Source organism: Melanotaenia boesemani, chromosome 11 (genome assembly GCF_017639745.1).
Source record: "Melanotaenia boesemani isolate fMelBoe1 chromosome 11, fMelBoe1.pri, whole genome shotgun sequence".
NCBI classification, from domain to species: Eukaryota; Metazoa; Chordata; class Actinopteri; order Atheriniformes; family Melanotaeniidae; genus Melanotaenia; species Melanotaenia boesemani.
Window position 1 is genome coordinate 26084548 of NC_055692.1, and position 17882 is coordinate 26102429.

At 39.7% G+C, this 17882-nt stretch overlaps 1 protein-coding gene across 1 annotated transcript; it reads left to right on the top strand.

The window, feature by feature from the left end:
* Positions 1-2221: 2221 nt before the first annotated feature.
* Positions 2222-4977, top strand: fzd10 (frizzled class receptor 10). The gene has a single exon (XM_042000492.1). It carries the CDS (start codon positions 3112-3114, stop codon positions 4858-4860), a length of 1749 nt encoding a protein of 582 aa, XP_041856426.1. The 5' UTR covers positions 2222-3111; the 3' UTR covers positions 4861-4977.
* Positions 4978-17882: the final 12905 nt, after the last annotated feature.

Here is a 17882-nt window from a genome sequence, read left to right on the forward strand (position 1 = left end):
TCAACCAGGATCAAATGAGACGGAGCTTTTTTATATAAATAGCTGAGATGCTTGTTTGTTGGTATCTGTTTGTTTTTGTTATTTTTTTTGTTTGTTTAGTTTGTTTTGTTTAAAGACGGATTTTCAACTGCTTTTTAAACGAGATCCCGGAATCCACAGATCTCTGGCTCAGAAGAAGGGAGTTCCAGAGCAACTCTATTACAAAGGCTCTCTCACCTTTAGCCTTTAACCGTGAATGCTGGACAATCAGCACACCCTGATCACATGACCTCAGAGACCTGCTGGGGACATATGGCAGCAAAAGCTTTCAGATAAAAGTTGGTACTTGACCATGTAATGCTCTATAAGTTTTGTAATTTACTCAGTAGTAGATGGGGAGCCAGTGCAGCTGAGTCAACAAGGGGGTCATATGACAATACTTTGAAGATTTTATTCAGAGCCCTGCAGCAGTGTCCTGTACAACCTGTAGGCAATCCAGGGATCTTTTATTCAGACAAGTGAACAGCAAATTACAGTAATCTAGACGTGATGAAATAAAAGCATGCATGACCATTTCCAAAGACATATGAGGCACTCCCCAAACATTTTAAAGAAGGTCTGCTGGTAACTTAAAATTTCTGATCATCAAGGAACAAGCTACGCTTATTACAAACCCAAACTTCTCATCACCTGAAGAACACCATCCTCACAGTAAAGCATGGTGGTGGCAGCATCATGCTGCGGGGATGTTTTTCATTTACAGGGACTAGGGAATGGGCCAAAATTTAGGGGAGAATGGGTGGTGCTGAACACAGGACAACTTGCAGTCTTCCAGAGATTTTTTAATAACCTTTATTTATACAGGTAATGCAACGGAAATACAAAATGTTATTCTCAAAAGTGAACTGATACATAAAAGCAATTATTTATGATCCAAAGAACATTGCTAAAGCAATACTTTAGGAGTTTAACGAGAAATGTTTAAACATACTTAAAGGATCTTAATAAAGCCAAGACCTTCATCCAATTTAAAGATTGCTGTACACCAGCAAATTTAAAGGAATTAAAACAGTTTTGCAGTGAACTATCGACAAAAATCAGATGTGCCAAGCTCTTAGTAACTTACAGATGTAAACCTGGGGAAAGTGATTTTACAAAGTTCTGACTTTTGTGGGATGACGGGTTATGCAAGATAACATTTCTGGATTTTTGTATTATTTCTTGTTTCTTTTTTTTCTTTTTTTAACAGTAGAAAATAAAGCAACATGACAGGAAAAACGGGGATGAATACTTTTTGTAAACCACTGTCTCCCAAGCAGATAATGACGATAACTAATCAACAGCTAAATGGTGCACAATATCAAAGGCCCTGAGTCTTCTTCATTATATTTCAATTAGTTTTTATAACAATTGCTACAACTCACTCCAGTCACTTAGCAGTGCAGTCAATCACAGTAATGGAAATAAACAAACTAACTTCACTGAGCAACTATATCATTTTGAAATACAGCACTTGTTTCTGCACTTGACTTTTGCGCATTTTTCCTTCATTTATCTAATAGACAGGTTCTAAAACATAAGAATAAATCTTATCTGTCTCATGTGATGGAGTTCAAATTATATCCTTCTTGACCAGCTCCAGTATCAAAAGGCAGCTACTAAATAAAGGATCAATATATGGTTGGCTACATTAACTTTCCATACTATCCATACTTTGTATTTCTTGCTGTTAATACATCATTATCACTTTATATTTTAGTACATTTATGAATGCAACTGTTCCATTTGTAACATGCTGTTACTCTTATCTGAACTGCTCAGTTATTGCTTTCTGTGGACCAAAGACAATGAGTTGTTTTTATGCACTTTTTAGTTAAAGGCAATTTCTAGGCTATATTCATGTCAAATACGTAAGAACAAAACATGGTAACTGAGCCACAATATGTTAGAAAATCAATTAAATTTGATTCAAATGTTGAAAATTTAAATGGCAAAAGAAATAGATTAATCGAGATTACTCTGAGTGTAAGCTAAGCGACAACGAGGTAGACAGACAGAGAAAAAAAAAGCTGCACTTAATTTTCTTGTCCCAGGCATGTAGACACATAAAACATCAGTTACGACAAAAAGTCTGGTTTTAGTGCGTCTCTGAACCTGCGCGCCTGTGAGCGATGTTGCGCAATATTTGGGCGATTCTCATAAAATGTGTCCCTGTCCTTTTGTCGAAGTTTGTGGCTGAGTACAATCAGACCGAGGGAAGTTTGCAGTGAACCTTTGAAACTGCTGTAATGAACAAGCTGTTCCGCACGATTTGAAAATAATCCGCGTGTCAGTGTCATCTTTCTTATGCAAAGTAGCTGTCTTTGAAGGCGGATCTTTTGGCAGGTTAGACTGGGACGGAGGCTCCGACCAGCTCAGACGAGTACCGCGCCACCAAACGCATCAACTGCCTGCTCTGGGAGGAGCATAATCCAGCATTTCTGGGACTCGTTTAATATTATCACCGAAGAAATTATCGGACTTATTCCGTTGCCTGATTCCTTGTTTTCTGGTGCCTTGCGCAAAAGCATCCACACCACATAAAGGACTGGAGGATATGTATATGTTTTTTGTTTGTTTTAGATTTCTTTTCTACCTACTTAGTTGCCTTTGCAGGACTGAAATCCCACAGCAACACGGAGGAGCGACCCTGGACAAGTGTCATGAAACGTGAAAACAGACCAGTGAGTCGTTTGGAAAGAAAGGGGAAACGAAACGGGACGCATGGCAGTTCTCTGAGACGTACGGCGCAAGAGGGAAGTAGCTCCAACACTTCACGCTCAAACTGAGCGTCTGAGAGCATGGACCTCACAGCGCACTTCCAGAGAGGAAACATTTTCGCACCATCGCGGGATTTTTTTTATTCAACTCTAAAACAAGAAAACGATGGTCTTGCAACAGATAGTTGAGTAAGTTTTTTCACTCGGAGCTCACCACCAACACCAGCTTGGTTTCATCACTAACGTTTTAATGAAAGAAACTTGTGATTCCGGATTGCGGTAAACACTGGACATTTTTTTCTTTCTCTCTCTTTTTCTCTCTCTCTGTTTCTCTCTCCCTCTCGCTCTTTTTTTTTTTAATTAAGTTGGGAGAATGTATTCAAATGTGAGACTGAGTCTTATCCCTGCTCTGCTGGCGCTGTGGAGTAGCGGGGCATCAGCCATCAGCTCCATAGACCCTGACTGGTCAGGAGAGGGGAGATGTCAACACATCAGCATCCCCCTATGCAAAGACATTGGCTACAACATGACCCGCATGCCAAACCTCATGGGCCATGATGATCAAAATGAGGCAGCAATGAAGCTGCAGGAGTTTGCAACATTGATACAGTTTGGATGCCACAGTCACCTCAAGTTTTTCCTCTGTTCACTGTATGCCCCCATGTGCACAGAGCAGGTGTCAAACCCCATTCCAGCATGCAGAGTTATGTGTGAGCAGGTAAAGCAGAAGTGCTCACCTATCATGGAAAACTTTAACTTTCCGTGGCCCGACTCTCTGGACTGTTCTCGTCTTCCTACTAAAAATGACCCAAACAACCTGTGCATGGAGGCGCCCAACAATGGATCAGAGGATCCTCCCAAGGTTTCCCACACCCAGCCTCCAGATTTCAGGCCACAGCGCCCTCTGAGTGGCCATGACCTGCACCTTAAGGACAGCGGCAACAAGCAGACATGCAGCAATCCAGGCAAGTTCCACTTTGTGGAGAAAAGCGAGTCCTGTGCACCGAAATGCTACCCAAAAATAGATGTATACTGGAGCCAGGGAGACAAGCAGTTCTCTCTGGTGTGGATAGCCATCTGGTCCATCCTCTGCTTTGTCTCCAGTGCCTTCACTGTGCTCACTTTCCTTATTGACCCACAGCGATTCAAATATCCTGAGAGGCCAATCATCTTCCTCTCCATGTCTTACTGTGTTTACTCTGTGGGTTACCTCATTCGACTTTTTGTGGGAGCGGACAGAATAGCCTGTGACAGAGACAATGGTGTTCAGTATATTATCCAGGAGGGTTTGGAGAGCACCGGCTGCACCATTGTGTTCCTCATCCTGTATTATTTTGGCATGGCCAGCTCCCTCTGGTGGGTTATTCTGACCCTCACATGGTTCCTGGCTGCAGGGAAGAAGTGGGGTCATGAGGCCATTGAGGCCAACAGCAGTTACTTTCACCTGGCAGCCTGGGCCATCCCAGCCATCAAGACAATAATGATCCTGGTGATGAGGAAGGTGGCTGGGGATGAACTGACGGGTGTCTGCTACGTGGGCAGCATGGATGTCAAAGCTCTTACTGGTTTTGTACTCATTCCTCTCTCCTGTTATCTCATTATTGGCACTTCTTTCTTGTTGTCTGGCTTTGTAGCCCTCTTCCACATCCGAAAGATTATGAAAACAGAGGGAGAGAACACAGACAAACTTGAAAAGCTGATGGTTCGCATTGGGGTCTTCTCCGTGCTCTACACTGTCCCAGCCACTTGTGTCATTGCCTGCTATTTCTACGAGAGACTCAACATGGACTACTGGCGCATCTTAGCTGGGGAGCAAAAGTGTGTGGACGGCAGCGGGCCAGAGTCAGATGAGTGTGTTATGAAGGCCTCCATCCCTGCTGTTGAGATCTTCATGGTGAAGATCTTCATGTTGTTGGTGGTGGGCATCACTAGCGGGATGTGGATCTGGACCTCAAAGACACTGCAGTCATGGCAGAATGTTTTCAGCAGGAAGCTGAAGAAGAGGACAAGGAGGAAGGCTGCCAGTGTGTTCACCAGCAGCAGGTACATCAAACCTCACCCATCGCTTAAAGGACACAACACTAAGTATGAGCCCACACGCCCCCCTCCAACATGTGTATGAGCTAACTGTCTTTGAACAAGCCTAAAAATACTTAAAAAAAAACCCTAAGCAAGACTTCTGATGAAAGAAAGTGTTCAAATAATCAAGGTTCATTTTTTTATTTATGCAATATGCATTGAAGAATATACAACAGCCTTTTTTCAGCCATGTCAAGAGAGCAGCCTTTGTTTGAGAAAAAAAAAATCTGCTGCTCCTTGATTCACTTCTCCCATTGAGGAAACCGGTGTAGAAAAAATGTTATTGTTCCCAAGACAAAAAGAGTGGAGTAAACCATTTGGATGTGCCATGACGTTACTTGAATAATGTGCAATAGATGTTTTCCTTACTGGCTAAGAGGACACTTGTACTGTTGGTGACAGATAACAGACAATGGAAGGACCTCACAGACAATGGAGGCAAATGGTTGGAGAGATAAGTGTTATTTCCAGGCTTTTTCATGGAAATCAAGGCTGTCATATATGTTTGAACTGGACTGAAAGCAGCTGTTGAAAGGTGCTTAAGACCTAACAAACTGCCCATTGTGAGGCAAATCCTTGCCATAAATTAATCAAGCACTCGGTATTGAAAAGTTATTTGTACACAAGTTTTCTTTTCTTTTTGTTCTTCACTGTTTTATAGCACAAGGGAATGTTTGTATATATTTTCTAAAACAAAAAAGTTGAGATTTTATAGAAAAATGAATAAAACGTTCTAGTTTTAAATGTTTGAAAAGCTGGTGTTTTGTATTGCAGCTGGGTTGTTCGCTCCGTTTTTAAATGTGTATCCATTTTCATAATACTTGTAAATCCTGTATCTTTATGTAATTGCAGCACTAGTGCCTCTCATCCTTGCTTTCATAAATTTGTCATAAAAAGAAAACAACCCTTATCCTTGATTTGTAAAGAAATCTGCAGGAAACAATATTGGCATATGTACATGTCATGAAGAGAGAACAGAAAATAAAATGTGATCGTTCTCAAGGCAGTTAAAATATACAGTGGCATCTGCTCGTTTTTAAGTGTTCATAAAAATTAAAACTGTACTTATTTTTATTTTTTATCAAAGCAATATAACAAAAAATACATTTAATTAAAAGTTGCCTATATATGTATATATATATATATATATATATATATATATATATATATATATATATATATATATATATATATATATATAGTTTAAGAAGAGTTTAAGAATTCAACACAAAATAATATTTTATAAATGACAAAGTATATAACAACTGTATATGTAATTGACATTTAATGCTCAAATTTGGTATCATGGTTTTTTGCAGATCAATTCTATGATTGATATAATTAATAGTGTTTATGGACTTTTTATTCAATTGTGTAAAAATATGGATAGGCTCCATCTTCCCCGGGACCCTTAAGTGGACTAAGCGATACAGAAAAATGATGAATGAATATTTCACCGCAGCCTTTGTGGTTATTATAACAAGCTTTTTTTCAGTTTCTCATTTCAGCTATGCAGGGATGCCCAAGTCCAGTCCTCAAGATCTACCATCTTGTAGCTTTTAGATGCATCTCTTCACAACACACCTGGATCAAATGAATGGTTCTTTGGATGAGGGAATTTTTCTATTTGATTCGGGTGTGTTGGAAAAGTTGCAGGATAGTAGATCTTGAGCACCCTAGAGTGAATACGCAAGTTTTATTCGGGCCTGCGCTCCTGTCTCTTTTCCCTCTCTTCTCTGGCTGTGTTGCATGTGTTGGTGTGTATCAATGAAGGAGTTATACAATAATCCAGCCTCTCATTCAGGACAGGATTAGACTGTTTGAAGGGTTTAACTTTGAAAAGAGGATCACTGCAAACCAAAATATAGAATATCTGTCATCTCCTCTTATCAGCAGGACAAAGTGACATTTCTAAAGACACATCTGGCCTTGATTTAAAATAATTATTTATCGATTGAAGGGATTCAAACCTCAGTAAACTGAATACATTGTTTGGCATGTGGAGATGTTTGGTGTTAAATTATCCTTACACTAGCAAAATTTTAGGGTACACGCACCAAAGCTCACAAGCCTGGCCTTGAATCCAAGTAATGGCAGCTAATGTTAATTTTGACCTGACAGTGTGGTCAGAGCAGTGGAAAAGCATGAAAGCTCAAGTCATATGTTAACCATTTAATACTCAATCGTATGTAAAGGTTTTGACAGTTTGTCAGAGGGAACTATAAATGAAACAACCATAATGTTATCTGTCTGGGTTTTGATATTTTTGAGAGCTCAGCTTTCTTTGACTTCACCAAAGAAGAAAAAAAAATTGTTTAAGACCTATGTTAGAAGGTTTTCTCTAGTTTAATAAAGTTTCTGAAGAGTAGAATTCCTTTTTCCCTGAGGGTATTCAAGTTCCAGCATCAACCCAACCAGTTTTAACAGTGAAAAGCACATGACTCACAACCTCTATGTGACTGAATCAAAGTCAGCCAGTGTCTATTGATACTCTGAGTTGCAGAAAAGGTGTGAGTGCTTCTGAGAGCCTCTACAGAGGCCACCTGGATAACAGCCCTGGAGGTGTCTAGAGAGGCTGTAAATATAAATGACAGTTACCACCCCCCTCCAGGACTTCACTTCTCTTCTTCTTCTCTCTTCAAAGGAAAAAAAAATCCTCTGAGCAAGGGCAAACTATGGCTGGGAATGTTTTAGGGGGGAGGAAATATCAACTGTATTTTGGTTTTTAAAAGTAAATAGCTTATTCCATCAGATCCCAGGATGTCAAGCTATTCATTCATTCAAGTTAAACAACAATACCTCACATTGGTTGCTGTAAAAAGTTTTATATGACCAGGTGGGGAATCTCTGGGCAACCTTATGACTATAGGCCAATAAATCATAGACCCAGATATACTAAAAATCCACCAGGGTGAAAACGATCACTAGCATCTACCTCCTGCCTCTCATTCTGTATATTGTGCTAGCCAGAAGACATCAGTCTGTTTCATCTTAGAGCATTAAACCTCAGATAAACATCTGATTTAAATGACTCTGTGTTGCCAGTGAGCAAGGATTTTCAGATTTTCACATCCTGTAACTGAGCTGATGTTATATGTCTTTGTGGAACAAGCATATATTGCAGACATAAAACTGAACTGATAGATTTATTAAACCACCTCTACATGTCAAAGGCAAATTCAGTGTTCAAAAAGTGGCAAAGCAGCATCATTGCCAGTCAAAACCCTACCTTAGTATCAATAAGTAACTACACCCTCTTGTTGTTTCAGTGGTTGTATGTATGCAAGGATGTGGAGGGAATTGTGTACTTTTGAGTGATTTATCTGCAGCTTTTGCAAGCTGCCATAAAGGTCTCTGTCACGGCGGCATAAATCAAGCTGCTGGGATGACTGGTGGCTGGGGGAGCTTCTCTTTGATCAGGCTTCGTGGAGACGCCCCATGTCCTCATCCTCAGCTGCTCCTGCAGCACCTGTTTACTAGTTCAGGCTTGTCTGGTTAGAAGGCAGTGCTTAGCCTCTCAATGTCATAGAAGCATACATGACGCACACATGCACACTCAACATACACACAAAGGAATTTGGCCAGTGTTCAGGGGTTGGTGGGTTTCCTCCAACATATTCTTCTTATGTGCTGGACCCTCTCTGATTCCTGCTGCATCTCTCTCCTATTCAACAGCTGCTATAAATTAAATCAAATCTGTCGCCCTCAGGAGAGCTCTGACTCATTTGACTGTGCCAGAGTAGAAAATAGTTGGTGCATCATAACAAATGAAACAACTACGTTTTCTTTTGAAGACGTTACTTTGCGTAAGAAGGTTTAAAAAACTTACAGAGAGTCTTATCAAAGTATGGGAGTGCTCTTCTGTGCTTAAAGTTCTTCTGGTCCATGAATCCCAAGTTCTGTGGATTGTGGTTAAGAAAGTGGGGGTGGTACTCCATACTTGAATTGACATTTTCAGTATAGAAACTGGGTCAAAGAGTAGACTATATATGCACGAGTAGCCCCACTAATAGCTGACAGACACACATACACACCTCAGCATGCTATGGAGACAAGGTGAGAGTAATTACATAAAACCTTGGCAACAATGTGCTCTCTTCTTGCTTTTCCTTTTTTTTTTCAAATGCATAATGAACTGCCTCACAGGCCCTCTGCTGATCAAACAAGTGTTTGATAGTGGCTTTGGTTTGAAAGAGGCCTGAATATGTTTATTTGCATGTGGAGGAGTGAATGACTTTGAGGTGGAGATCAGGCAGATTAGTGTTAACTGACAGCGACCTGTGCAAACAGACACTCCCCCTGCATACAAGCAGAGCAGTGATGCACTTCCTCCGAGGACCAGAATAAAGCAGCTCTTTTTCAAACATGGTTCTCTGTACGTAGCCTCCTTCCTTAAGCTAGGCCCAAGTTTCTTTGTTTTGTATTTTTATTTATTTATTTATTTATTTAACATAGATTTGGTTTATTTGCATGTGAAAGCACGTCCAATAAGTGATGAGCAGTGAAAGAGAGGGGCAAAACAATAATTCAGTTAGTCTTAGAGTAATTTTTTTCTAAAATAATTAAAATAATTCCAAAAAGCTACAATCACATATAGACTTCTGTTACACAATGACAATAAATATTTCTGAAACTGAACCCTGACTGTGAAAAGTGTGGAAATTAGGAAACAGGTGCATATTTCAACATGCTGACCAGTCATAAATTAGCAAAAACATATCCAGATATGCAACATTCAGCACAAAGCTGTCAGATGTAAAGGAGCAGTATTTCGAGCAGTGGTGGCACCCATTGGCAGCAACGTGACCGAGAAGTCAGGAGAATGCATGGTTAGGGGGATGTGAATGGGGTGGTGTCAGCTGGAAGGAAGGTTTTCTCCATGGTGACTTAACAGCAGACTCTAATCTGCCACCTTCCTAATCCACACAGCTAAGAGCTCTGATCATTTAAAAGCAGCAGAACATCAGCAGTGTTGACACCTTTGTGTGAGGACATTTTCACACTTGAGTGGATGTGTTTGTGTGTATATAACCATATGTGTTTTTTCAATGGTGTTGCAAAGGCAGTGACAGGATTGATGGAAGTAGTGGAGAGAGTGAGAACAACAGAAGATTGTCTATATGTGTATGTGTTTGTGTATGTGTGTGTTTATAGACACTATAGGAGCTATAAAGGGAGACGGATGATGAAGGATCTGGCAGGGCTCATGAATGCTGCTGAGAAAAAATGCCTGTGGTTCAAAGGCACTCTAAGCGAACTTAACAAAGAAAGATGGCACAGAGGGAGAGAACATGAAAGGAAACTAGACAATCAACTGTCACATAAACTGGATGAAATTATTTCAGTCTTGCTGGCAGACTTTACTGTTTGCAAACGTTGGGTTACTTTTTATATTTACCCCATGTAATCGTCAATTATAAATCACAATCAAAATGCTATCAAATATCAAAAGTAAGTTGACTATTAGCCCATGCAAATGCTTGTTAGTATATTTTTTTGGGTTCATAAAGCTGCTATCAGTTATAACTGTTCAGATAGGGAGGTCAATATCATAGTCAGGTATATGTGGCTGTAGCCTACAATAATTTAAGCTAATCTCGCTGTGAACACTTATAAGATTTGTTTCTGTACATGATTAAATAGTTAAAAAAATAAAAAGAAACACAACTACATTGTTTATTGGCTTCCTGTTTGGGTTTTGGTCACATTTTCTTGGCCAAAACCCTCCACCCCTCCTTTTTTTTTCTTTTTCCTTCAGGGCATCAAGATAATAAGAATGTGCACACAACACATACCATGTGTTGGTGTACAGCAGTCCAAGACAATGTCTCATTTTGCTCACAGCTTGCTTTATGTAGTGACAGGACTGGAAGCAATTTGGGGTAAGTACCGCGGCACAGCTGAAGAGATGATAAATGACTTTGTTTTTTTTTTTTTTTTTTTTTTTTGTTTTGTTTTGTGTTTTTGGTTTTTTCCACCGTATCTGATGATACATGTGTTCCTTTGAGTAATCAAGCCTGACTGAAGAATCTCGGTTTCCTGGACACTAGTGGAAGGCCAGATTGTCTGGTCCTGATAAAAGTGACGGCAGAAGCTGCTAATCTACCCAGAAAAAGGGTCAGGACCCACTTATCTGTCCTGAGTGGAAAATAACAGCACGCTTAAAGGGCCAGTCTGTGAGCTGCAGTCTGACAACTTAGTTAAAACACTGTTGCCTGACTGCTGTCTATTTACAGTGACTTTCTGGCTCTGAGACATTCTTTTTTTAGACCAAACTTTATTTTTTTGAGCTTTTGATGTGAGACTGGAGGCTTCACCGGGTTTGTTTATATTCGTTAGCTTGTCAACACTTGAATAACATCAATTTGTAATCTTACGAGCAATGGGTTAGGAAAGCTCCCAGAAAAGATTTAGTTCATTCTTCATGCCAGCTTTAATAAACAAACAAACAAACAAATAAATAAATAAATAAATGCCATAATTGTAGCTCATTAAACAGCTGTCACATGACAGGTCTGGGTCAAAGCCATCACACACTGCGGTAAAGAAGGATCTATAAAGACAAGCAAATAATGCATCTACATATTTATAGTGCAACACTTGCTTTTTCATATATTCTTGTAAAACAATGAACCCATAAACAACAATGCCCTACACAGAGTTTAAAAACTAAATAAAATTTTTCTTTTGGGTCATGGACATCACTTTAAACCATCACTCCAAGATTCATTTAACTACATCAAGACAAGCTGTTGTGTGCTGTAGGGCAGAAATTAACAACATATCTATTTAGCAGGAAATAAGTGACTTGATGTAAAGTGGGAATTTAATGATGGATGGCTCTGCTGTGGGAGTGATGCTCTGGTTGCTATCTAAGTATGGCTTTGTTGCATTCCAGTTTTTCCACGTATGTTATGCAGAAAATGTCTGAAACACTTCCCCTTGAAAGCTTCAGGAAGGAGAGGGAAATGCCCAGACCAATGGCTGTTAAAAAATAGAACCGAGTCCAGAAAAACAACCAGATTTCTGGCTTAGTTCAAAGTTTTTAACATTACAGACTGAAGCTGGGTACAGAGAAGAGCTCTATATTCTAAGAAGGATCAGTGCTGTCATTGGACGCATGAGAGCAAACAGTCAGAGAGAGTCTATTCAATTATCAAAGATACAAGGAAGACATCCTTTTATCCACCAAGGAAAGTTCCTGTCTTTGGAGCAAAGCCTAACTTCTTTCCAGGAGATTGGCTCTAGAGCCTTTGTTGTGTGTCCAAGTAAGCCAGAGTCTGGCTATATCTGTCCTGTAGCTCTCAACCATCCAGAAGTTAGGACTCATTCCCCACCATGTCCCTATAGCATGGTTTTGAAGACTGAGATCAAAACACCAAGGCTTCAGCATTTCACTGCCATACAATCCACTTCACACCGGGACCTTACAGCTCTTCCTGCAAGTGGTAGGTCCACAGGAGGGTGACTGCAGTTCTTTTTGCACTATGTCCAGCTGAACTCCAAGGGCCATCAGATGCTCACTGAGGAGTCTCTCCTCCCAGGTTTGGCACCAGGGTGAGGAGCACATCTCTGTCACATTGGTGAGGTAATGGGCACCTTAAACTTTCCATCATAAAGGTTATTTAATCACACTTTGTCTGGTATCTCACCCAGAATTTATTTACTTGCGAGCCCTTGTCAGGTGCAAATTGCCCCTAACAACATACATCCTGGGACCCCTGGTACACTCATACCTCTTGACTACAATAAGATGGCAATTCATAGAGGTGAGGTAAGAGTTATTTTTATTTTTGTTTTATCTTAAAAATAAAAATAAGGTAAGCATAAAGCCAATTTAACAATATTTAACACAAGTATATGAGCATGTTTTTTATATTAAACTGGAATGTCCGTTTGCGTTCTATGTATTTGTACTCTTAGCCTTTCCACATTACTCCTAGAAACAGCAGAAATAACCTCAGTGTAAACCCTGGCTGGGAGTCACTCTCTAGCAGACAAGAAATTAACCTTGTCGACTAGAATTAGCGGCAGGAATGCATGTGTGCTGATTAAATGCTGTTTGAACCCTTGGAATTAGTATTTCTGGTTCAAATGCAGCAAGAGACTGGAAGCAGTTCACAGAAGGTCAGAGAGGACAGCGAGAGACTCTTATGTGAGTTGGACAGTTTTGAGGACCACTGCAAGGGGCACCAAGTCAGTTCATTGATATTCAAGCATTTGACCCACTGACAACAGGGATGTCACTGAGGTTAAGACAGCGTATTGTACCTCTCCAAAAAGCCAGGGGTCCCCCGGCCCTCCACCCCTATCTGCACGGTTGCCATGGTGAGCACATGAGTCCAGCAGCACTATGTCACACTCATGTGGGCACATTCTCTCTTTCTTCCTTTCTCTCTTTTCTTTCCCTGACTTTCTGTCATGCTGTTTAAGAGGCTGCCAAAGAGGGCTCTGTGTACACTGACTCTGGTCTGGGGTGTCATGAACATCCGCATATGTACTCAGTGCAAAGAAAAACAAGCACAGTAAATACAAGGCCTTCCTTTCATAAAATGCATGGCAAATGATAGAAGAGAGTTTAATATCAAAGGAAGTGTCAAGTCATGTGGTGAATCCAATGTCGGAGGTCCAAATAAGTGCCAGTTATATTTCATCCTGCTGGAGTGAAGGGCTGTTGAAGTTATGCTTCATGACAACTTAGCTGTTGACGAGTGTATTTCTTCTCTGAGCAACTATTGTACCCTTACATCAATTTATTGAATCGCAACAGACTGCAGCTCACTGATGAAACACCAGAAATCCATCAACAGAACTTAGTTTGATTTGCTGAACATGTTCTTTACATAACTTTACTGTGTCTTTTAGTGGGAAGAAACAAAAACGACTTGAGTAGGTCTTTGCAATGCCTCATTGTCACACAAGTATGTTCCTAAAGCCAGTGTCAAGGAGATTAGGCTGAAAGGAAAATTGCGGCAGCATTAAACAGCAGAGCTGGCGAGTCACTGCTCTGAGGTGGTGGGGCATGTCTGTGCCTCACCCCATCTGAACCTGACGGCTGCTGCTGTTGGCACAGTAATTACAGAGGTTAGGCATAAATCACAGAGGAAGAAGTGTGTGTGTGTGTTGGGGGGGGGGGGACTGAGTTGGTGGGGGGGCTATTGCAGAGAAAGTTGAGAAAAGGGGAAACTGCTAGCCTCAGGGCTAATGGAGGCCCCTGACGTAAAAAAATAAAATAAATAAAGAATAAAAAAAAATACTGTTCCCAACTAAATACTCCCCTCAGTTCTTTTTTCATGTTTTTTTTGTTTTTTTCTTTTCTTTTTCAGACACACACTCTTGCAGTCTTCCTCTCAGGGCTCGCCTCCCTCTGGTGGTTGTGGTAGCTGGACTACACTGCTCTGTGACTACAATTTAAAGTTCTAGCTGAATACCAAACCTCAGAAAATTATGTTTGTGATGATGCAAACCTGTGTCACTCCTCTCCAACTACAAGGAAATTTGATGTCTTTGTGTCACAACATTGAAGCAAAGACCACTTTTTGTCATTACTTATAATAGATGATATGCTGTAGCCTAAATAACAATTGTGTTATAAAGTAGAGTCAGATAAGAACCAAATAACAATAAGGCAAACACGGCTGTATAAGTCTTTGTAGGCTTTAATTAAAACTGAGCTGTAGTAATAATAATAATAATAATAATAATAATAATAATAATAATAATAATAATAATAATAATAATAATAATAATAATAATAATAATACATTCTTTCCAGAACCAGTGTAGTTATGTAATTGCTGTCTTCCAAAATTGCAACATGATTTTTATATCAAAACTACTTTTTCAAAAGTTGAATAACTTCCTGATTATGGTAGGAAAACATTGTGGTTTCTGCTTAAATTACTTCAGGTTATGGAAATAGCCATGGCCGAAAGAAAACCAGGCTGACTTTCAGTTGGAAACAGGAAACAAGCAGCTTTATGCTACTTTTTTCTTTGGCTCCCAGTGGACAAACATCCAATTTTTTATGGCTGTAAGATGTTTTTTGTTTTTTTTTTTAATCCAGCATAAACATAAGTTGTTTTGGGACATTTGATTAAATAACTGATGTTCTTGTAATTACAGCTGGCCAAATGACAAGTAACATGAATTTGAGGTTTAAAGTCAGAAGAGGTTGTTTTTAAATAGACCAAATATTGATTAGATAAATAAAATAAGTACGTTCAAATTGTAATGGTTACAATTCAGTGTTTAAGTAGTAAACTAGCACATACAGTGTGGGTAAGCTGTTATGTTGGGGAGCATCAGCATCACATAATGGATAAAATCAATAAATATGTAAGTATGTGAACCAAAAGGTTTGAACTACAATGGCTAAATTTATTCTAACCCATGTGAAAAATGTTGAACTAGACTCTTGAGAGTTATTGAAAGTCAGTCTGTAACATGTACAGTTTCATATTGCAAGGGGAAAGATTTTATCATGCAGCAGCAAGTGCCAGCTGGACACCATCATGTAGAAACAATGTGGGTAGATGTAAAGCATCTCATCATGTATGACGTGTCTATATACACAAAGGGATATTTATGTGGTAAACATTGTAGTAATGCAAAGTTGGAGCTTTGTTTTTTGTCTTAAATTATGGTTCGGTTATATGATTTTTTTCTTCATTCACAGAAAAAACAAAACAAAACTAGAAGCACTCAGAGAGCACAGACCTCCGCCAAGCCATGAGTGGACATTATTATTATTATTATTATTATAAGTTAGAAGCTCCAATTATCTCCCCGTAGTACAGAATCCTTTAAAAAAAAATCCTGGATCCAGACAGTGATCCAAATCACTCCCAAAATCTAATCACTTGTTCTTTATTCCATTTCTGAGATTTCCTGAAAATTCCATCAAAATTCGTCCATAACTTTTTGAGTTATGTCGCAGACAGACAGACAGACAGACAGACAGACACAGACACAGACAGGCAAACAAACACCACTGAATACATGATCTCCGCCTTGGTGAAAGTAACAAAGCAAACTAAAGCTAAATTAAATGTTTCTGAGTATTAATAGATGGAAAACTTCAGCTGCAGAAGAACTCATAAACAGCGCTGAGGAAAACCTTTCCTGACTGGTGCAATCAGATCCTACATTACAATATTCAGCAACATTTACCCTTTGCTGAATATTCCGTAGACTATCACTACAAAATCCCAGTGAGTCTGCATCATTTTCATCATTTTATCCGTCAAATAGAGTGAAATGAAGAGTACAGCCAGCTAAATTAGGACATATAGAAATTGACATATCACTATTGCAGCTACAATATAACCCATCTGTATTAGAGAAGTACATAAGCACAGCAGTCAAGGTCAGAGCTTTTCTTGCAAAGGTAGCTCTGCTAAGAAGGCAATTGCCACTTCTCATTGTGTTTAGAGTCAAAGACCATAATGTGACTTCCACTGATCCACAAAATCATTAACAAGGAGCTTTTAACAGGTTCCAAGGACTCGGGCTTACTTTTTAAATAAAATATAAACAAGGGAAAATATCAAACCCATTAATCTTTCATTAAGCTCGCTGGATAAAAAAGAATTGCTTAAAGTATCATTCGCTACCATCACTGTGAGTGCAACAGCCCCCTGCTAACATCAAAGGCTTCTCAAAGAAACGGAGCGGGAGAGAGTTAGTTAGCTGAATTTGGCTGAGAACCAGCTTCTAGTTGGGTTTTAATTTTGACTCACTCATAATAGCAGGGAAGAGGAAATGGGGACAGGGTCTTTAATGGTTTTTGTGGCACTCAGGCCTTGTTGCGCAAACATTCGCATAAACAATACGCCGCTTTGACTGATTCAGACGGCATGTTGACAAAGGTGGAGAGCTCATCCTCGTTGGACACAAGCCTTTGTGGGACTGAAAGATCAGAAGCTTCTCATGGCGGAAGAATAGGAAGCCTCCATTTCAAATACACACACTTGTGCAGCAGGAGGAGGAGTGGTTGGCATATTTGTGAGGGCTATGTAACAGCACTCTTTAGGAACTGACTGATCCTGCTCTGTGTGTTTGGGTGGGGCATCTTGAAACTATTTGGCAACCCTTTGATGAACAATCAGAGAATAATTTGGGAACTCTATTTAACCATTTGATGAACCCTGTGACTGCAGCTATAGCTGCTGTAGTTCATAGCACACTTGTCATTTGTGTACTTAGAATTGGACCCTGAAAGACAGACGTGCCACTGTTTACCAGACAGAAACACAATGCCGACAGCCTGTCTTTTATAAACATTCTCTTACAGTCATTTGAATGCAGAAAATCAACCTTGCAGGATCCCAAGTAGGTTAATAGCATGCACTGGATTAAGGTTTGAACCTCTGCAATGCTGATGCACTGAGGAATTCTTTTAACAGGGAACAACATAGAGCTGTCACAATAGAATTTCCTGACTTGTAGGCCTGTGCTGAGTTACACAATCATCAAGATCAGAAACACATTCATTTCTGTCTGTAGTACACAAAGCAAGTGATTGGCTTCCGAGGCCCAGTATATTACACAAGTTAGTCATGGATCATACTGAATTAAACATGGGAAGAAGAGTTTCTTTTTATCTAAAGCCAAAGTGCTAAATCTGACCACTGCAACCGACACTCGCCCACTTCAAATCCTCCCTTTGATAGTGAAAGCGTAGGAGCTTCAAATCTACCAGTTTGTCCTCATTTTTAAATGTTTCACTCACAAACACTGGTTGGTGTTTGCAGCTGAAGAACAAAGTCAAACAGAAGCAAAACTGATTTTCCCTGCAGACCAAACGTCTTTTTTTTAAAAAAGATTCATTTACCACTTTCATTCTTTGTTTGCTGCACAGGTAGATTTAATCAACCAACAGCAGGGAGCAGTAAGAATTACAGTGGACATGAATGGGTAGGCTTGTGTGATCTCACACACTTCTTTTAGAGTTAGATAGCGCTCTGTTCAAAGAATTTACAGATGTGTGTTTTTGGTTGGTGAGGCTAATCTTTGCTGGTGTGGAGTTGTGATATTTTTGGATGAGTAGGGATGAAAGCCCAA

Bases quoted from the DNA above. Each gene is read 5' to 3' on its own strand.
- fzd10 (XM_042000492.1), top strand. From the start codon at position 3,112: ATGTATTCAAATGTGAGACTGAGTCTTATCCCTGCTCTGCTGGCGCTG.